This window comes from Theobroma cacao, chromosome 1 (assembly GCF_000208745.1).
Source record: "Theobroma cacao cultivar B97-61/B2 chromosome 1, Criollo_cocoa_genome_V2, whole genome shotgun sequence".
Classification (NCBI taxonomy): domain Eukaryota; kingdom Viridiplantae; phylum Streptophyta; class Magnoliopsida; order Malvales; family Malvaceae; genus Theobroma; species Theobroma cacao.
This window is the reverse complement of record NC_030850.1, coordinates 17195884-17217869: the sequence shown is the minus strand read 5'-3', so window position 1 is coordinate 17217869 and position 21986 is coordinate 17195884. Positions and strand designations below refer to the sequence as shown.

The 21986-nt window shown below is 31.9% G+C and overlaps 2 protein-coding genes across 2 annotated transcripts; one reads left to right on the top strand and one right to left on the bottom strand.

The window, feature by feature from the left end:
- On the top strand, positions 4273–6617 carry LOC18612809 (pantoate--beta-alanine ligase). Its single transcript, XM_018128994.1, has 4 exons — positions 4273–5053; positions 5167–5280; positions 5566–5697; positions 6271–6617. The coding sequence occupies exons 1-4, from the start codon at positions 4463–4465 to the stop codon at positions 6385–6387; spliced, it is 954 nt and encodes a 317-aa protein (XP_017984483.1). The 5' UTR covers positions 4273–4462; the 3' UTR covers positions 6388–6617.
- On the bottom strand, positions 6689–10690 carry LOC18612808 (vesicle-associated membrane protein 722). The gene is made up of 5 exons (XM_007049741.2): positions 10317–10690; positions 8101–8242; positions 7866–7986; positions 7633–7695; positions 6689–7065 (listed from the first exon to the last, which is right to left on the bottom strand). The coding sequence occupies exons 1-5, from the start codon at positions 10504–10506 to the stop codon at positions 6922–6924; spliced, it is 660 nt and encodes a 219-aa protein (XP_007049803.2). The 5' UTR covers positions 10507–10690; the 3' UTR covers positions 6689–6921.

The window sequence follows — 21986 nt, the reverse complement described above, 5'->3', positions numbered from 1 at the left end:
TAGAGTATTTATTAGCCAACATTGAAAAATGTGATGCCAAACAATACAAAACTGCAAAATTCTCTGAGTTAGAGAAGGTTCTTTATGAGTGGTTTGTTCAATAGCAAGAACGTGAGAATATGACCAGAGATCTAATCACAGAGAAGGCAAAGGAGTTTGTTGCTAGTTTTATACACACGTAAGCGCACGTGTCACACAAGTAATATAGTAGTAAGTAAGGTATTGTCTCCACAAAGAATTGTGTCTAATTTCTTGCTAAATACTAAAATTGTACACCCTAATCTTATTCAAGTAAATCTAAGTTGAAAATTAATTAAAAATGAAATTAATGTAACAAGACTAAACTAAGGAATTAATGCTAAAAATTGCTAGAGAATCAATGAATTAAAGCCTAAGATTATAAAATTACTTTACCTTTCATTTGAATTTAATCTCTCTTTTTATACTTATATCAATGGGTTAGTTACTATCCTAAAGTCCAAATTTATCTACAAGTCTTTGTCAAGATATTGTAAACATACCTATCATAATCAATTTTTCATATGTCTATGTAGGTTAATTAAGGTAGGTTCACTAAGCTTATGCTCTAAATTCGGCTTTAGGTATATTTCTATCCTCAATACTAATCAAATCACCTAATCTCTAAGTGAAATAAGCACATGTTATTCAAACTCTTGGTTTATTCTACACTTCCTTTGTCAAGTTGCATTTAGAAACCTAACTTAATCTAATTATTGATCAAGCAATTACAAGAAATAAAGATATATTTGAAATAAACAACATAACACCCATTAATAACAAGTAATAAAGAGTTAAAATATTCAAACTACATGAAGAGATCAACCACAATCCTAGAAAAAGATATTTAGCTCATCATATTTACAACAAAGTTCAATATTCTCATAAAATAAATCATTTTTACAATAAAAGGTAGAAAGAGAAAAAGAAAACTAGTGAGAGAAATGAGTTGCTGCAACTTTTTGAACCCAATAGTCCTTAATTTCTCTCATTTCCTTTTTTGTAGAAAGCTTCCTTTTTTTCTCCAAAAAGTCTTTTGCCTCCGGCCCCCTTTCTCCAAACCAAAAAGCTACCTTTTATACTCTATAGCATAGCAATTTGATAAAAAAATCGAAGGTTAAGATGTAATTAGGTCCGTGTTAACGCTACAGTGCCAAACACATTGTTTACCTTAGTGTTGAGGCTCGTTTGGCGTTGCAATGCCAAAAGGTTGTCACTGCAGCGCCAAACCTTCTGTCTTGTATGCTTATTTTGCTTACTTGTTTGGTGCTGCAGCAAAAGACTTGAGGTTGTGGCGCCAAACCTTTTGTCTTGAGTTTACAGTAATTCTGCTTCTTCTGAAGCGATTTTCAACCCTAATCTCATCAGCACTAGATGGAGTGATGAACATGGAAGTTGTAGCTTCTCCTCTTAGCTTTCTAATGGTCTAAAAATCACCTCGATCAGACTTCTTTAGCTCACGTTACACTTTAAACACTTTAAAATGTTTAGTAACCACTTCAAACCAAATTGCATTCATCCATTGCCATTTACACTCCATCTCCTCTCATACATTTATCAATAAGAGACTAAATTAGTGGAGGCTGAAATTAGAACTTTTTAACAAGAAATTAAACTAAAATTGCTTAAAATGAAAAAGAATAACATAATTGAAACTATTACTAAGAAAGCATAAAACTACCTATAAATTATTTAAAAACTAAAAAACTTAGCTTTATTTTAGTTCCAATTATGTGTAAGATAACTCTATACAATAGAGTTATTAAAGTTTATGAAAAAGATGTACCCTATAAATATCCTAGAATTCCATTTTTCTCAAAGTTAACTCGAGCGCTTTAAATCAAGACATAGCATCAAGACATATCGTCGCTTTGAAAAAGTGTGTTAGTTGATATGGAACTCATGTAAAAAAAATTGCAATCCATAAAAGAGAAATTAGATCAATTTCCCATGAAACATGTTTTTAATATGGATGACACAAGATTGTTTTATAGGCTACAACCAGGTTATTCTCTTGTAAAAAAGCAACTTAAAGGTAAAAAAAAAAAAAGACAAGGAAAGATTTACAATTGTTATTTGCTGTAATGAGGATGGTTCCGAGAAAATTCTTTTATGGTTCATTGTCAAATATGCTAAACCACAGTGTTTCAAGAATGTGAACTTCAACAGTATGAACTGCAAATACCATGCCAACAAATTAACATGGATGATTGAGATTTTATTCCAAGAATATGTTCAACAACTTGATAGAAAAATGAATAGTAGAAAAGTTCTCTTGCTTGTTGATAATTGTCCCGATCCTCCAAAAACTATTAAAAGTTTGAAAAATATTGAATTGTTTTTCTTACCACCCAACACAAACATTAAAGATTCAGCCTTGTGATGCGAGGCTCATACAAGCTTTCAAGATGCATTATTGTTGTCGATTTTATCGAAATCTTTTGGACGGTTATGAACTTGAGATCCCAAATCTAAAGAAGATAAATATTTTAGATGCAATGAATCTAGCAATCTTGGCTTGGATAACAGATGTTCAAGCAAGTACAATTGCAAATTGTTTTTGACATTGTAAAATTAAGACTATGAATAACGTGGTTTTAGAGAATTTGGATCAACACTCAGATGATGGAGTCATTCAGCAATTGCATGTTCTAATCAAAGAGTTAAAGTATTATGATACAATGAATGTTGAATACCTTTTGAACTACCCAGGAGAAAACGAGGAAGCTTTAGAGTTGTTGAGTGACAAGTAAATTACTGAGAACATAATGGGAAATGACAAAGAAAATAAAGTTGAAGACGATAATTCTGAACTAGAGCTTGGCTTGTGCAAAGATGCACTCAAAGCACAACAATTACATTGAGTAATTTTTTCTTGCAATATGAAAACACTACACCAGAGCTTCTTAATGTATTAAGAAAAGTTTAAAGAGACATCAATTTTAAGAAGAAACATGTAACATTAGAATCATATTTTACAAGGGCTTTTTAATTGAGTCATGTATATTTATAATTTTGATGTATAACAAGATTATTAATTTATATATCAAGTGGAACCTATGTGTTTTCTATAAAATGTGTTATCTTATAAATTTAGCGAATTATTAATTTACTACATTAGTCTCAAGTTGAGACTAACCACAAATATTATTTAATCGAGGTTCTTAATTTATTGAGTATTAATTTATCGAGGTTTTACTATATATCTATCTATATTTTATAATATATATATATAAAAGTATAAATATTGATAATTTTTAATTGATAAAAACAAACATATTTTTTATTATTGGTCTAAATTGTCATTTTAGATTTTTTATTATAAATATTAATAAAATAAATCCATTTTTTAAATAAGAATATTAATTGTATTGAATGACTTTCATTACAATTTTTAATAGGGTTGAATAATTTATATATTAATATTATAAAATTTCAATTATTTTTATTTTAAATTATATATTTTAAAAATATTTATATTTATATAACTATTATTTAACAATATATAAAAAAATTTCTCATGCAATGCACTTGATAACAAATACAACTAGTCTATCTATATATATATATATTCACCCCATAACTGTTTTACTTTCTATGTCATAAAAAATGCACAACTCGAAAGAAGAACACCAAGATTAGTAATAAATTACAAACCATTAAACAAAGCATTAATAGACAAGAGTAGAGATAGTTAGAAAAGCTTTTTTTATTGACAAAAATGGTCCTATTTGTTTATTATATTTTTATATTGTTATTTTTAAATATTTTTTGTTATTAATTTTAATAAGATTTATGTAATTTATATATATAAGAAATCTAATTGTATGGAATGACATTTATTAATAATATTTTTTATTATAAATATTAATAAGATGTGACATTTATTAATAATATTTTTATGATAAATAGTAAAAAGATGCATCCATTTTATAATTAAAAATTTTAATTATATTGAATGACTTTCTTTAAATTTTTTTTAAAATTTTGATAGGGCTGAATAATTTGTACATTTATATTACAAAAGTTTAATTATATATAATAATTGAATATATAATTATGATTTATTAATTTTATACTTTAAAATCATTTATGATTTATATATAATTGTCATTTAAAAATAAATAAATAATGATATTGAATGACACGATAAATGTATTAAACACAACGAAGAAAAAAAAAATAAGAAATGCTATTTTAATCTACATATATGAATAAAAAATTATCGTTAATCCTTTGTTGGGTCAACCTAAGTAGGCGCGTTACTCCCAAGTTCCAACCAACCCGCCACCTTCAGTTAGCTTCCATTCCGCATTTCCACTTCTTTTCCCTGAGAAAAAAAAAATAGAAGCCGACCCAAACATAAAAATTCCCTCAATTCTTCCACTCTCAAAAGTTGATCTATTCACTTACAACTCTCCAGACTTTTTGCAGCGTCAATCATATGGCAGCTAAAGACCCTGTGATTATAACAGAGAAGGGCGAGATGAGAAATTGGTCAAGAAAGATAAGATCCCAAGGCAAAACAGTTGGGTTAGTTCCCACCATGGGTTACCTTCACCAAGGTCACCTATCGCTCATACAAGAAGCACACAAGCATAGCCAGCTAATAGTTGTGTCTATCTATGTAAACCCAGGTCAATTTTCTCCTTCTGAGGACCTTTCCACCTACCCATCTGATTTCCATGGTGATATTCTTAAGCTTAAGTCTGTTCTTGGTGGAGTTGATGCCGTTTTTTGTCCCAAGAATCTGTATGACTATAGTAATAACAGCAAGCAAAAAAATAAGAATGAAAATGAGAATTGTGCTAGTGATGGTGGTGGCCGGGTGGTTTCCTGTGTGGAGGAAAAGGGGAGTGGGCATGAAACATGGGTGAGAATTGAGAGATTGGAGAAAGGTTTGTGTGGGAAAAGTAGGCCTGTCTTCTTTAGAGGGGTCGCTACTATTGTGACCAAGTTGTTTAACATTGTGGAACCTGATGTTGCTGTCTTTGGTAAGAAGGATTATCAGCAATGGAGGATTATTCAGCGAATGGTGAGACTGTTCAACGCTCTCTTCTTCACCTTGTTATTAGTTTTCTGAAATGGTGTATTCAAAAGGGAGGTTTACTCTTCCGTTTGAAGTGTTCTGACTTATTTTTGCTACAGGTTCGAGATCTTGATTTTGCCATTGAAATTGTGGGGTCTGAAGTAATACGTGATAGTGATGGCCTTGCATTGAGTTCGCGAAATGTGCATCTCTCCCCTGAAGAAAGGGAAAAGGTTCCTTGACTGTTTCCATTTCCTTTTGCATTTTGAGCCCTGTTACTGCTAACTCGTACATAGAGGTTTCCAAGCTGTGTCATTGAAATGACGTATTTATCCCCAAGTCCATTGTCGATAATCTGTTTGATGGAAGTGCTCTTTATCTACATACTTGACTCTCAGTGTTTTTTGAAGTGGTTCACTTGCATTGAATTCATATACTCATCGATTCAAAAGCATGCTCTTTCAGGCTGCAGATATAATCCCATGTACATGTAACTGAATTATTTCGTTTACTTGCAGGCATTGTCCATTAGCAGATCATTGTTAAGTGCTAAATCTGCTGCAGAAGAAGGTCAGGTTAAATGTGGAGAACTAAAGGATTTGGCTGTCAAAACGATCACTCAAGCTGGGGGGAGAATTGATTACGCTGAGGTAGGGTACAATCTATCTTTCTTCCTTGACCTTGTAAATAATTTGCAATATTGGCTTGGCTGATGGACTATGCCCGAGTTCAATTAGTACATTTGGCCAATACCGCTCCAAGTTGATCCCATCCTCTGAAACCTTTGGTCCTGTTCATTTCCTACCTTTCTGTTCCTTGTATTTGGTGGTATTCATTGTCACCCTCATTTATATGAACATTAATGAATTAAGGTCAAAGCTCAGTTTCAAACAGGCTCAGTCTCGTGTTGGGGGTGAAACGAACGGTTCCAACGCGGCCAGTTCTCTACTTGAATACTTCATTTGCTACCAATTGCAAACAGACAGGTTCCTATCCCATGTGAAACCTCTGTAAGACCACAGTGATTATAAATCCATTGATTTCCACTAAAATTTCAAAATCTTGACGGTGGCAATGCTACATGAAACTGTTTAATACCACCACCCATGATGTTTAGTGAGCGGTTAAAATGGCCTATCAGCAATAGGTGCCAAAAACCATATTACTCGGATGGTATAACCTATAACGTAAAGTGTCGTAATTACGATTGATTCTGTTTGCAGATCGTAGAGCAGGAGAGCTTGGAGGCAGTGGAAGAGATCAAGAGTCCTGTTGTGTTCTGCATAGCCGCCTGGTTTGGCAAGGTTAGGCTCATAGATAACATGGAAATCAACATCTGAAAAAAGTACATCTTGAGTCTAATGCACTTACAATCTGTTTTTAGAACCGAACAAGCATTGTTTGGTCCCCAATTTCGCTATTTTCTGCCAAGGCTTCTAATTTACATGACATGTTTTGACTATCGGGTTTTGATTCTTTCTTCTAGTTACACCGGGTGTTAAATTTTGAGTTTGTATAATTCCGATACAGTGCCAGATTAAAGAATATTTCCTTGTTTTACTCCTTGTAATTTATGTGCACAAAAATGCTTCCTTCATTTCCTTTCAACACCATCATCTTAAAGTAGCTTCATTATTTTTTGTATCAAAATTCAATTTCCAATCGACACGTATCGAATTTCCACACATCAACAAACTTACTGCTATCAAAAGAATCCAAAAATACAAACTATACATGCACACAGCCTTCAGATATATGCTACGGCAGAAGAGTACGTGTTATAATAATAATAATAAAAAAAAACTAAATATTACTTGTCACCGCAGCAACACCAATCCATGGGCGGCAATGGAATTTAGCAGACAAGCAATTCATCAACATTTAAAGCCACCGCAAACAGACAGTACGATGATCAGAATCAAGGCGATCAGGATCCCAAGAACTATGAGCTTTATCTTCATGTTCTGCAACCACATCTTTCTCCTCATCTGGGTTCCCTGCTGCCTGAAATCTTGAGCCTACGGTGCCCAAAAAACAAACACCGCATTATAAGATCAGTAAACTAAGATAAAACAATCCAGAATTCATAACCTTTTATTTTAAAGCATCAGGATGAGAAGCCTGTAAGGATATTTAGTTTTTAACCAACAATTTCAGCTAGCCCTCAAAATTTTGACTACTTGTACCAATCAATGCTTAAAATGACAGAGATGCACAGTTAGGTGAAAGAAACAGTTCATTGTGCGTCTAACGTCTGTTATACTTTATTTTGTCGTCAAGTTAACATACAATGTTTTACATAAAGCTTTAGAATATATGCTGCTACTTTATTTTGATGTCAGAGGTTAGCATGGTTTTACCAATTTAGTCACAAAAGAAGCCCAAATATGCACCCCTTCATGATCTATCCTAAGTGCAGTTTATATATGCAAGTAATTTATTTTTATGTCAGGTTAGCATGGTTTTGCCAGTCAGTCACCTATCAAGCCCAAATAATTGCCTCATTATGATCAATCCCCAGCATAGTTTTAGAAAACTTTGCCCGTATTCTTCAAAGTAGAACAATATGATATACATTTACTGACCTGAGAGCGAAGGTTTTCTGTTTTATCCACCAGAAGCTCAATTTTCTCACCACGGTCCAGAACCTGCAAAATAGATTTGTTAATGGAAAAACAAAAAGAAAGATCCTGACATGCAGAGCACTCATTATCCATGATACAGAAATTTATGAACTCTTTCCCCACTTAAAACCCTCAAATGGCACTCCATTTTATAATGTGTAAGGCAACTATAAAAGATACTAACAATGAGTTACCTTCTCAATGTTTTCCATCATAACTCCTTTCACTTCTGAAACTTGGGCTTTCACTTTGGCAATCTTGCTAATCTCCTCTGGATGATCAATGCAGTACTGCATATGTTCCTTCAATTTTGGCCTACATCAGCAATAATAAAAATATAACATCAATATGACCAAAAAGAATATATAGCATCAATATACTTGATAACAAAGAAGACATTCTATTTAATGGTCAAGAAAAAGAAAATACCCAAATTCCCTGCTCAGGCTGTTTGCAGGAGCAGTTGCAGCTTTACCTCCACCATATATCTTGGTAAAATCCTCCTTAATTCTCTCAAGAAAGGCAATTGGAACCTGTCGGCCAACAGATTCGATAGCAACCACGCAATAAGCTGCAAAGAGGAAGGAAGGGGGCTAATTCAAGCAAGGAAAGAAGTAGCCTTATCTCATAATACAGGGTGCAACACAAGCTGTGAAGCAACAGGAAAACATCTTGCAAGCACCAGAGGTACCCTTTGAAATGAACACCTAAGCTTCCAGTATCTCAGTGCATCGGCAAACATTAAAGGACCAAACATGCTTATTCTTCTACAACTATATGTAAGGGATGTGAACAAAGGATCATTTGCTAAAGTAATAAAACTCTTCACAAGTTAACAACCCTTAATCAAAGATCATGCTATATATATAGCTTTTCTGGTTGAAATGGTATCAGAGCCAACCTTGTATCCAGGAGGTCACAAGTTCGATCCTTGGCAAAAATCCTTGGATCCTCAATGGTGGGAGGCTATGTGAAGACTACAATGCCAACAAGTGTGGCAGGGTCCACTGGTAATGCACTTCTTTGAAGGCATAGGTGTCCTTCGAGAGCGTGATGGGGATTGGAGACACACCTCGAGGTCAAAGGGTATAAGGGCCTCATCCAATCAAGCTAGCTTTCCGGGTTAACTATACTTGTTAGACCTATAACATTTATTGTTCTATCATTGTTCTTCTCAGTTTTATTTTTGTTTTCCTTTTCTTTCCTTTATCTTTTGTATCCTGGTTTTTAATAATAATTTTCAATAAGTTTCGCTTAGATTTGTTTTTACTTTGAAACAATTTGTTTTGAAGAAGAAGAAGGATCATATTTTATGTCAAATTGTTGGCAGAATAATTCCAGTTCTTTCCTAGTCTGGTATCTTTCTTTCTTTAATTGCTTCTGAAGTGCAAGATGTTGAAAAATTTTTAATCTTTCCCTTTGAGTGAAACTGATTAATTCACCATATGTTAGCTTTTCATAAAAAATTATTCCCTTAAAATTTATAAGTAAACAAATGTCATCAAATTAAAATTTGGAAAGCACACAATCATACACTTGATGCAAATGAAAATGCCAAACATTTAAATCATACTTTTCTGACCACTAGATTTCCACAACAGCTGACCTGAGTTTAACGAAGAAAATGGATGTTTCAGAATTGACAATATGTAAAGTTAAATAGCTTTATGACTGCTGTCTTTTTAACATATGTCCAGCAGAAAATACCAGAAAAAAAAAAAAGTGTGGACGTAAAAGGATGAATCAGAACTGAGCAAGGTTCTGATCAGTCTAGTCTAGCCCCAGGTCATACAGGTACTTTAGAGTTTATGTATCATAGTGCATAGGCATACAGAAGAACACAAAACTATTCAAGGATAAGATAACTTTTAAAGTGAAACCAATAGCAAAGAACTTATATAGGCTCAATCCGAATGCTGTTTTTGCTATTTGCTTTATTACCATTGACTCTTTGCTTCCTCGAAAGTTACTAAAACGAAAAAGTAAACCATAAATACATATTTATATTCTTGGATATAGGCAAACAGCAAATTTGAAGTCAAATTTTGCTACGAATGAGCAGATGATTAAACTATAGCACACATTCATACATAATTGTTCAAATAAAAGTCCAATCATGCATTTGGTAATTATAAAAGTTTATGTAAGTTTTTAATCCTTAATTATTCCAAAGATTATTTCCTTCTGTATACAAATGCAAATATTGCTTTTTGCTTCAAGATGTGGCTAAGGAAGCCTTTGTCACAAGATCTCTAAGCAGATTTAATTCATTTGAATTACTGTTTAATCTTTTAGTCTTTGCTGCTAATAATCAGTTTTGGAAAGTTTCAATTACAAGTTAAGTTACAACATCACTGTATATTGCATTAATTACCCCAAATTAAATGAAAGGTTTACTTATAGCTACTACAATAGTTGCATACTTCATTTATTGCACATCTTAACCAACTCTTTTCTAAAAACAGATGGAGCCCAACTGATTCTCTCTCTTTTCCCTCTCCCACGCTTCCTTACTGAATAGCAACTGAAAGATTAAGATATGCTAATCACATAATTTAATCATTCTCAAAGAAGCAATAGAAAGGCAGATCAGAGAGAGATAAAATGAAAGAAAAGCGCCAGAAGAGGAAAGGCGAGGAGATTACAGAAGCCGTTATCGACGAGATAGTTAAAGGTGTGGCCATCGCAGTTGTACGTGAACTTGTTGTTGGAAGCGGGAAGTTTCTGGAGACACTGAGAAGCTATGCTGGTGAAGTTGCCGGTGAATTCGGTGTAGTCGGCTAACACGACGGTGCCTCGCGCCACGAAGGCGTAGATCAGCGATTGTTGCCCCATCAAACAAGAGTCCCACTCAAAGCCCCCCTTAACTCCCTAAACCTAGCAGAAAGAAAGAAAGGGAGAGAGAGAGGAAAGGAGGTGTTTGCTATGGAGGGGGAAAGAGGACAGAGAGAAGGAAAGAAATGGGAAGAGAAAGAGGAGAGTTTCCTTTTTCTTTTTCGCTTAAAAAAGAAGCTAGGCAAAGGCAGCCTGACTTTGTTCTTTTCGTAATTTTCAATATTTTGGAGTGGGCTTCAATTCTATGCAAAATAACGGGGATGCCACGGAGTCTGAGCTTTGAAAATTGAATATTCGGGGATTTGAATCAAAGTTTGCAATTTTGCTTTGGCTTTGGCTTTGTAATCCTGGCTGTGTGTGTTTCTAGAACAAATAATATTCTCACCTCTCTTTTCCTCTACCATGTGCTTCATTTATGCTTTTGCTTCTCTTTTTCATTTTTTGAGATATCAATTTTTTTGAAATATAAACTGAAAAAATAATTATCAAAAATATTTAAAAATAAATAAAAAGATTATATTCAAGTGTGAGTAAGGTACTAATAACTCTATTTAAATAGAATTTACAAAATAAAAATAATTTTAAGATATTAGATAGATGGATTAAATCATAATCTTAATTCAATCTAATTTACATCCAAATCTATATATACATAACAAAATGAATATTCATACATATATTCATAACACTTTTTTTAAATATCTGTTGTATTAATATTATGTCTCGTTAAAACTTTATTAAGAAAAAACCCTCATAGGACAAAATTTGAGTGAATGAAAAAGAGTACAGAAATTTTTTCAAGAATACGTTTTTGAAATACTGCCTCATTAAAAATATTATCAAGAAAGACTCGATGGGAAAAATCTGTGTATATTTTACTCCTCTGATGACTGCATTATTTAAAATTTTTAAAACAGTGCATTTCAATTTTTTGTACCAACTTTTCAAATATTACAATAGGAAAGGTTTTGATGAATAAATTTGGTTCAATCTAAGTAGGAGATTAACTATGGCATATTGTTCATCGAGGTGAAAAGAAGCAATTGATGGCATCTTGATTTTACTTTAGTTAAAGTTTTCTCAATCCATTTTGCTAAAGATTAACAAAGGGGAGGTGATTATACAACACAATAACCCCTCAAACCAAAAATAGACCCTTCTCCACATTTGAATAATTGGAGAGATGAGGTGCAATCTCAGACCACTAATATGTAATTAGTGCTGTATTATTAATTTCTTGTAAATCTTAATCATCTTTAGCTCAAGGAAGGGTTTAGGGTGGAAGCAACCAGGGCAATTGCTCCACTAAGGTCTCTTTTGGTATGAGAAATGTAAATGGGTAAGTAATATTACCATATTTAGTATGATTACATTTTTGAGAATGTGACGTCAAAAAATAATATCACCTTTCCAATCATATCTTAATGTTTCTTTAGTTATATAAAAAAATTAATTAAAATTTTAACTTTTTTTATATTTTTTATCGAAATTGATAGAGAAAAAAATATATATCACAACATTATAAATATTAGAAAAAAAAACAAAGATATAATTATAATAAAAATGACTTATTTTCCAAAATAATAAGGTATAATATGTAAATATAAATAAAAATAAGTTTTAATAATTAATTTGTTTATTGATATGAAAGCTGCCAAAATTTGGAAAACCTATAAAATAACAAAAAGTGAAATATTTATAAATTAAAAAATTATCTTCTACCATATGTGTTATTTACCCCATGCAAGAAAAGTTGTAAAATATATTAAAAGTAAAAGAAGAGCTAGAGAAAATGTCACGACCCGGAACCTCCCTCAGGCTCATGACAATCGCTGCAACGTCCCTGATTGACACTCATTATCCGGAATGCCAACCGGAACCCCGCAAGGCTTACATATCAGTTTCTTTCCTTTCCTGTGAGCAATCATTGTTAAATATCTAGTTTTTAAAGAATATACACTATTTTAGATCAAAAACAATCAAAATAAAATTTTTGCCACATAGGGGTATTTTGGTCATTTTTTTTTCAAAAATTTCGAAATTGGCTAAAACGTAATATACAAGTACAAAACACATAATTCATATTCAAAATGAGTTTAAAAGTCTAAAATCTTCATTTAAAACGAAATTATGGTTATTTGAATATAATAAGAAAATAAAAGAAATATTAAGTAAAATATTCTATTTTCTTATAAAACAATATTTATAGAGTTATACGTGAATAATTTTTATAGCGTAAAAGCTAAATAAATTTATACATACTGAAATACAGTAAGCCAAAATATTTAATTTAATTTACAATAACAAGAGGGCCCCCGAATAAACAAAAGTAAAGAGGACTGTGAACCTACGGTTTGGAAAATGCAGATCCAATGGTAGTCCTCGATGAGATCAGCTATCTACAGTCTATACTGAACCTGAAATGGGTGGAAAGGAGGTTGGTGAGATTTTGCAATCCCAATGAGTAAACAGACATTATCATAAATATCTAAAGGCGAGTAAAATGGAGGCAAGTTTAAACAACAAATTTCAACCCATTTCATAATGTTTTCAATTTATTTCTTAAACCATAAAATATTTGTAATTTACCAAAACAGTTGTTAAGGCTTATGTCTTTTATTAAAACAAGGCTCAAGCCAAAACTAATCCTCGGGGATACCTTGGCCGAGGCATCTAACCGAGTCCGCCAAGGGTGTTAAAATATTCACACGTGAAACACATTTTTATTTTTAAAACCAGCCGTTCCTTGGCGTTGGCCGAGTTACACATTCACGTGGGGGTTCGACGTGAAGTGAGCTCTAATACTACCCCGGGAGTTACCCTCCTCGCCTCTACAACCGGAGTAACTATATAACTGGGTTTACCGTGCCCCTCTAATAGGCAGTCCACGGAAACCCGTCACTGCAGTGACTAACCCACCAATTTTAATAAAATTTCGACAGTATAACGTGGCTTTTATTTATTTATCCAGCCTGCATAGTAAAACCAACTTACATAAATTTCCCAAATGCACTCACAAAATATAGCCACATATACTCATTTCTCATAAGCCATTCCTAGGAAAATATATATTTTTCAAGTCAATTTGCAGCCTCCAATTACTCAATTTCATAATCAATACAATATATTTTTATTTGTCACATTTATTCCTAAAACATCAAAAATCCCGTTTTAATCTCGTTCTCATTTCATAAAATACATAAAGGGCATTTAAAATAAACTCTAGATAATTTACAATAATAATAAGTTTACTCACCGTTTGTACAAACTAAAAGCTTTCTAAGCGCCCCGATCACTACTCGTCGGGTACGACTTCTTTGCCTTTTCCGGAAGGCTCTCCTCCTAGACACATTACAAAAATTTACACAATTCATCACATTGATGCTAAATCACTATATAATTAACTTAAATCCTATACTAATGCATGGTATGAAATGCAATAGCCTAAAACGGCTTAAACGCGGTATTAACCTATTTTTGGCACTTTGCCCGATAAATTGCTAACGCGCTCCATTTTAGCTCTAAATCATCCCATTCTCTCTCCAACATTTCTAACCATTAAATATCAGCCAATAACCTTCTAAAAACAACAAAATCAGCTCACTCCCTTCCTTGGAAAATTCGGCCAAAAATGGGACATTAACTCGGTTAATTTTCTACTTTGTTTTTCTATCACGTTTAATCGTTTTTCATCATTTTCTCTTCATTTCCCTTAGAATAAAATCAATTCATCATCATTGTACAGCATTGAGCATCCAGCCAAGAGTGGGTATTGTGAAAATTTAATGATTTCTTGCCCAATTTAATTTCTAAACACATTTAACTAACTAAAACTATCAATTTAACTAAAAATCAAAACCTAAAAATTTCAATTTCTCTCCCCTAGAATTTCGTCCAGCCCTTGATATCACTTTTTGATCTCTCTCCTCAAGCATGCTAAATGGAAATAAAGGCATAGGAAAGGTAGAAATCAAGCTAAAATCGAAAAATCTTACCGTTAGACGCGTAAACGGTCGAAAACCGCGAATTTCCCTTTGAATTTTCTTGTTTCTCTTTGGTTTTTCTTTTTTTCTTCCTTTCCTCTCTATTTCCTCTCTTGTTCTTCCTTATGGCCGGCCAGCACTTAAAATTTGGGTTTAAATGGGCTGACTTTTCATTAAAATAATATTATATCATTAAAAAATGCCACATGTCACTTTCCCATTGGCCCATTTTTAAAATTTCATCCATTTGTTTCCAAATTTTCACCATACACTTGTCTCATATATTCATAGCTTAGATAAAATTCTCAGACTCATCCAAAGTCTCGGTGGAGTAATTTTTGAAATTTACACTTTTGCCCCCGTAAAAGTCAAAAATTACATTTTTGCCCCAAAAATTGAAAAATTGCCCATAGACATATTTTTCATCCCTTATACTCATACCATTCTCCAATTTGTCAAATTTGATCTAAATTCTCTCAAAATCTCAAATTTTGTCCGTGGGTGGCAAAATTACGATTTTGCCCCTACACTCCAAAAATCACCAGAATTAAACTTTTTCACTTCCTATCATTAAATTATACTCCAAATAGTTAATCTTGGTCAAAAATTTCACTCCATGATCAAATTATTATTTTAGGTGACAAAATGACGATTTTGCCATTGAATATCAAAATTTTCAATTTTACCCCAAATGAACCATCGAACTCCGAACAATAATTTTTAGTCATTCCTGAACTATAAAATATTAAATTTCATCCTACAATTCCTATTTGAACTAGTTCGAGGTTAAATCAACTCAAGTGTACCATTAGGTACAATATCGAGTTTCGTCTATTCTTAGGTGCTTTTCCTAGCATAATAACATACTACTCAGTGCATGTATGTCATGACATGTATTTATAGAGTCGGGTTTTACAGAAAAAAACAAAGATAGGTAAATTTACGAAAAAAACGCCAAATAAATAAAAGGCAGGACTACTTTCTTCTTTCAAAATTTAAAGATATTCAAGTGAGTAATTGTTTTATTTGTATTTTGATAATTTGTGATTATAATAGATTATTTATTTTCTATTTGAAGTTTTTTACTAATAAAATAATTTGGTGTATGTAGAGAAATAACTAGAGAATATCTTGGAAACAAACATTATCAATTTTGTAAGAAAATTCTTAAATGAACATTATTTAGTTACATATAAAAAGGATAAATATAATTTTTTAGTGATAATTATCAAAATATTTTACGATGCTTACAAATTATAAATACTTGTTAAAAAACAATTGCAATGTATTATTTTACATAGAAACAACTCATTTTTTTAGAAAGAAATAAAAATACTATTCTTATGTCAAAAAACTATGTGGGAATGAAATTCTTGTAACATCGCTTAATAAAATTGAAACACTACCCTAGGAGGATCCTTAAGAAACATCGTACCAATTAGATATTGAAAAGGTCATATTCACGAGAACATCCGCCAAACAATTGGATTTGTGATATATGTAAATGATATTGACTTATCATTCATTTTTTAAGAGATCTTTAATAACCAAAGTCAAATTTGTTTAGCATTTGCTTTCATTTGAATCACATGTGCAATGGTTTTGTTGTCTATAACCAAGATCACCTTACGACATCTTTCATCATATACCATCAACAAACCCAAATAAACACACCATAATATGCTTGATATGTAGAACAATTTCCGAATTTGACCACGAAATCGCATTTCCAATTCTTAAAGTGATCATGATGGACACTTGAGTTAACTTGTATTTATATCCTTCATAATATATAAAAAAAAAATTAATTTACCCTTATAGAATATAAATTCTAGATCTATCCTTGCATTAGCTCAAAAGATGGTTAAGATAAGGTTTAAAACAATTTCTTCATTTGCATGCTTTGGAGCCATATATAACAAGATATTTTTGGGTGTTTTGTTTTTGTTTTTGATAAATCCAGTATTTTTGTACCAAAAAGAACAATCCAAATATAACTGCAAGAGATTGATCCTTATGTTTAAGTCAAAATAAATCAATGTTCCATCAAATATCAATAGTCCTTAGATGGTTACTTCATAATTGATATTATGGCTAATAAATTTGGGGATAAGATAAAAAAAAAGTAAATTACTTTTTACCATTTAATTGAATTTTTTGTATTAATTACCCAACTTTAAAAAAGAAAACATTTCGATCAATAATGTTTATAATATTATTATTTTATCACTCAATAATTAAAAAATAACAAATCTCTTACTTGACATTCACGTCATCGTATCTTGACCGGATAACTTGTCTACTTCCTAAGCGAAGGAAATACTAAGTTGTCAATCTTACGAGCGTTCTCTGGTGTCACAGCCATTGAAAGGATTAGGCAATTGTTTAAAATTCTACAACATGTGACACCAGACCACCAACATAAACACACACAATCTTCAATTGTTAATTGCATTCTACTTTTAAATCAGATTAAAAAACTTCCATCGATTGATTTTTTCATTTGTACACACACACATATATATATATACAAAAAAATCAAATAGTATAAAATATTTTTATGACTCACATATTTAGATTGGTTATGGTGGATTCCAATTTGATATACATGTATTTTATTTTCATTTTTGGCCAAAATATAAAGACTTACTTAGCGGTGAGCATTCAATTGATTCGATTGGTTAGATCTTAAAATTTTAATAAAATTGAATGAATTATGTCTTAAAATTAAAATAACAGACATTTACTTATATTCAATTCGTTTGGTCTTAAAATTATCAAAACCGAACTAAATAAACTATCCAAAAAAAATAATCGAATTGACCAAACTATATCTTAAAACCGTAATATTTGAAACCAACTTATGTTTGGTCGATTGGTTGGTTTTACTATCTTTCAATATTTTATATTACGTATGGTATTGATTCAAAAACATTAACAATATCTATTATATAATATAAATATTATATATTTATATTTATATTATATAGAATATATTTTAAAAATATATTATTAAAGGTTGATTGATCAATATGTTCGGTTGTAAATTTTGAATTAAAAATGGACCAAAATAATTGAATAAACTAAATTAAGTAATCGATTAAAACCAAAATCGAACAAATTGAATTAATTCAACTAAATTCAATCAATTCCAATAAATTTATTGGATTGGAACCGATTAATACTTATTACATACCATGTTAGGATTTAATGGTTTGTGTGAATTCAAAAATAGTCCGACTTGAATGATATTTTTAATTGAATATAATTCAAATTAAATATGAAAATGTAGGAAAATGGTTTAAATTTAATACTGTATATATAACTAATTATTGAATTTGATATCATAAATAAAGTGACACCAATTTAGTTGACGAAATTACCTGAGAATCATTTAATATTGTAATAACAAATATAAAATTAAAATAATTCTGAAATTTTTTCATTTCTTATAAATTACATTTAAAAAAACTACCCATTATTTTAAGTAACTAACTTTGTTCTTCTCATCTTCCAATCGATATTTCCCTCAACGTCAGTTTTTTCTCTTCCACCCTCTATTTTTTATTTTTATTTTTATTTTTTTGAAAAGCAACCCTCTGTTGGGTGTGCCATATTTTACTTTATAATAATATTTAAAGTCAATTATTGAATTTGATATCATGAATCAAGTGACACCAACTCAAATGACGAAATTACATAAATATTTGACAGAATAATTAAATAATATTAAAAGGGGTTTATATTAATCTTTTAACTTTTTAAATATGTCATTTTAAAGTTTTTTAATTACAATATTTTTATTTCACATGCACACAGAAGGGAAAAATATTTATCATTTTTACCTGAAATCTGTTTTCCCCCATTTTTTTCCTGTCTCATCCACTTAGTTAAGTAAGCAGACACTAAGTTGATTAAATTACTTAAGAACCAAATAAGTACAAAGTAATATATCAAATTACAGGCAAACATGAGAATAAACTTCTTGCAATTTTTTTAAATAAGAATTAATTAAAAGAATTTATATTTGATGCACTATTAGTGTATAAATTCTATAAACTGATTGTGAACCTTATGTTGTCACCACATTAATAAATAAATACAAAAATTTACAAGTATTTAAAAAATATACATAAGTTTTGTATGTTATTTTTTAAAAAAATTCTCTCTCTACCATCCTTTAAAAATAAGAGAGAAGGCATTATCCATTTTGGTTATTGGTGATTTTTGACCGAGGCCACATTGAGTTTGGACACAGGCCAAGGGCGGATTTACACTAGGGCGAGGGGGGCAGTGGACCTCCCTTGAATGTTTTTTAGTATGTATTATATATATCATATATTTTAGATATTTTTAGGGGATTTAGAAAGGGGAGGGGGGCAGTGGACCCTCTTGAATTTTGTTTAATTTTTTTTTTAAATTTAGAGATTCATTGAAATTTAGATATTTATGGTTAAAATATATTTTAAATTAATATTTTGTGATATTTATTTAATTTTAAATATTACTATACAAAATATTATGTATAATATGGCAAGCCAAACTCTGAGCTGAAAACATTTTTATGTCCGAGCCCAAGTTTAAACATCACTATACAAAATATTATGAACAGTACAAAGTATTAAACTTTCCCTTAACACCTCATTTCTTCTCTTTTCCTTAATGCTAGTTTCTCAATCTTCAAGAAAGCACCATTATTTAATAAGCATTTATTTATTTATTTTAATTATTTTTTTTATATTCTTTCTTTGCTTGTAATATCTCGTACTTTGATATGGGGGCTAACAAAACTTATCGGATGCCAATTGAGGTTAATTAGAATGTTTAAAGGTGATGAATGGTGAAAGGAATAATTTGGAATAAAATATCTCACACACGAAGAAATAATAATTTAATAATAATATTTTTATTGAGGATGAATGTGAAACCTCGATCTTCATAGACGTGTAATGGAGGTAGACATGATGACGCAGATTAAGGGTAATTTTGTCATTTTTCTTGGTGAGCTCCTAGAAGTGGGTTTTCTAATGTTATTAAGGTCTAAGTAGGCCTAAAGAATAAATGAATGAGGTATATAATAATGAAATAAACAAAGAAAATTGAAATAATGATAATTTTCACAAGAGGGGCAAAATAGTCATTTTGGCTATCGGATCTAAATTTTTAAGTTTTCATGAACCCAAGTACCTTTAATCTATTGTGGAACTTTTTTTAGTGTCAAAAGAGTAAAAAGTTTGAGCCAAAGGGAAGAAGGCAAAGTCCATTATGCAAATGGCATTTTTGTAAATAAGTGGAACCTTAGTCAACTATAAGATAAATATCAATTTTTTTCAGGACTTTCTCCTCACTTCCAGCAGCTTCTTCTTCTTCTTCCCATCCTTTTTCCTTACTAAACGTTTTCCATCTTCCATGGAAGCCATCCCTTGAAACCTCTATAACTTTCCCAAAGCAACTTCAATTCTCATACTTTGGCACATTTTTCATAAGATTCTTTGTGCTCTTTCACTTTGACACCTCAAGAACCCTCAAAAGTCTTTTTTCAATACTTTCTCTCATTAGTTGGACGTTTTAGAGAGAGACAGACTTTCCATAATAGGTTGACAAACTCTTAAAAAGGAATTCAACTACAAAACCAACAAGGTGAGTAGTGAGTTAGGGTTGATTTTTTTAAGTTGTTGATGAATGGTCAATGGAGCATTAGTGGAAGTCGAAGTCGATTAAAGAATCAACAAAGACAAGTGAGTGAACTTGCATTAAAATGTTTTGGGACAAATGCATATGTATTTGGTTAAATCACTTAAAATATTTTATTAAACTTTTCTCTAAATATGCATGGGAACAAGCCCTTGATGAAACGTTTTTATGAAGTGAAATGTGTAGTGTGATGAATTCATGTGTTCCTCTATTATGATGATATGTATGTTATGCCTTGAATGATAATGTTGTGTGATAATTATAACCGTGCGTGTGCGGTGTGGGAGTGCACATGACGGTGCTGGTAGTGTGCGATGTGGGAAAGCACACGTCGATGATATATGCCATGTGCGGTGTGGGAGAGTACATGATGATGATATATGCCGTGTGCGGTGTGGGAGTGCACATGACGGTGATGGTGAGGTGCGGTGTGGGAGTGCACTTGATGATGATATTGTAATGTGCGATGTGGGAGTGCACATGAGCCAAGGGAGAGTTGGGTGATGCCGATAGTTGTATATATGTTTATATATGTTATATAGAGGTTACGGAAATAAAATGTGATTGTATTGAATGTTGAATGTTTAAAAATTGTTAAATACGATCAAATTGATTTTCATTGCAGCAAAAATGGATTTTTATTGTGACAAGAATTCTTCTAACTTAATAGCCCTGATTTTCACTACAACGAGAAACTCTCGAGTGCTGAGGGCTTGACCTAGTCTAGATTTTCACCGTAGCGAGAGCGCATTCTTGCTGCAGCGAAAAAGTCTCAAGTGGTTGGGTAAAATGCTTGTTCGGGTTTTTGCTACAGCGAAGTTCCATTCTCGCTGTAGCGAGAAACTCTCGGGTGGTTGGTTCAAAATTTTGGCCTTGAATTTCGCTGCAACGAGAATGCCTTTTCGCTGTAGCGAGATTCCCTCTGCCATGCTTACCTTGCTTGGATTCTGCTATAGTTTTCACCCTTTTCAACTCCATGGTTGACTATGGATCTTTCTACACTAACTGCACGTTTGGTACAGGGAATAGCTAAGCTATTCGCTGTCTATTCCCAAGGGAATAGCTTACCTCCGTTTGGTATGGCAATATAACAAAGAATAGCTATTACCTAGTAATAGCTATTCTCTCAAAAGGGGTAAAACTCAGGCATAGTTAAACCCGAGGTTTCCCATGGTTTTTGCTATTCCGTGACCATGGGAATAGCTCTGAATTATGATAAGACTAAAATGCCCCTTATCATTTAAAAATATTACAACCCTAGACCTATATATATATATTTTTTTTTCTCATTTTCCCTTCTTCTTTCTCTCTCTTCTCATGTTCTTTCCTCTTTTATTCTCTCTCTAAATGGCATCAACGTCGGAGATGATGTTAGTGGCGACGGCGACTGCGACGGCGACGACGACGGAAGTGGCTGCGACGGTGATTTTATGACCGAATATGGTCGGACAAGATTCAAACGAAAATTCAGTCAGATTTGGCACTCAACGGCCAGATCTGGCAGCGGGAAGCACCGGATCTGGTGCTTCCCGACCAGATCCCACGGTTGGATCTGGTACTCCACGGCCAGATCCAGCCGTTGGGAAGCATCGATCTGGTGTCGTAGTGGCCAGATCCGGCCACATGGTGCTTCAGATCGGCGTTTTGTTACACCGGTCTCCTTTCCGGCGATCGGCCCATGAAAAAGATAAAGGGAAAAAATAGAATAAAAAGAATAAATTATTTATAAAATTTAAAATATTAATATTTTATATATAATTTAAACATTATTAATATTAATATGATTAAAATATTAAATATTAA

What these genes read in the sequence shown, in the direction of transcription:
- LOC18612809 (XM_018128994.1), top strand. Translation starts at nt 4,463, where the DNA reads ATGGCAGCTAAAGACCCTGTGATTATAACAGAGAAGGGCGAGATGAGA. An exon ending in GGAGGATTATTCAGCGAATG is followed by an intron (nt 5,054 to 5,166) that starts GTGAGACTGTTC and finishes TTTTTGCTACAG; the next exon opens with GTTCGAGATCTTGATTTTGC. An exon ending in CCCCTGAAGAAAGGGAAAAG is followed by an intron (nt 5,281 to 5,565) that starts GTTCCTTGACTG and finishes GTTTACTTGCAG; the next exon opens with GCATTGTCCATTAGCAGATC.
- LOC18612808 (XM_007049741.2), bottom strand. Translation starts at nt 10,506, where the DNA reads ATGGGGCAACAATCGCTGATCTACGCCTTCGTGGCGCGAGGCACCGTC. An exon ending in TCTCGTCGATAACGGCTTCT is followed by an intron (nt 8,243 to 10,316) that starts GTAATCTCCTCG and finishes TCCTCTTTGCAG; the next exon opens with CTTATTGCGTGGTTGCTATC. An exon ending in AGCCTGAGCAGGGAATTTGG is followed by an intron (nt 7,987 to 8,100) that starts GTATTTTCTTTT and finishes TTGCTGATGTAG; the next exon opens with GCCAAAATTGAAGGAACATA.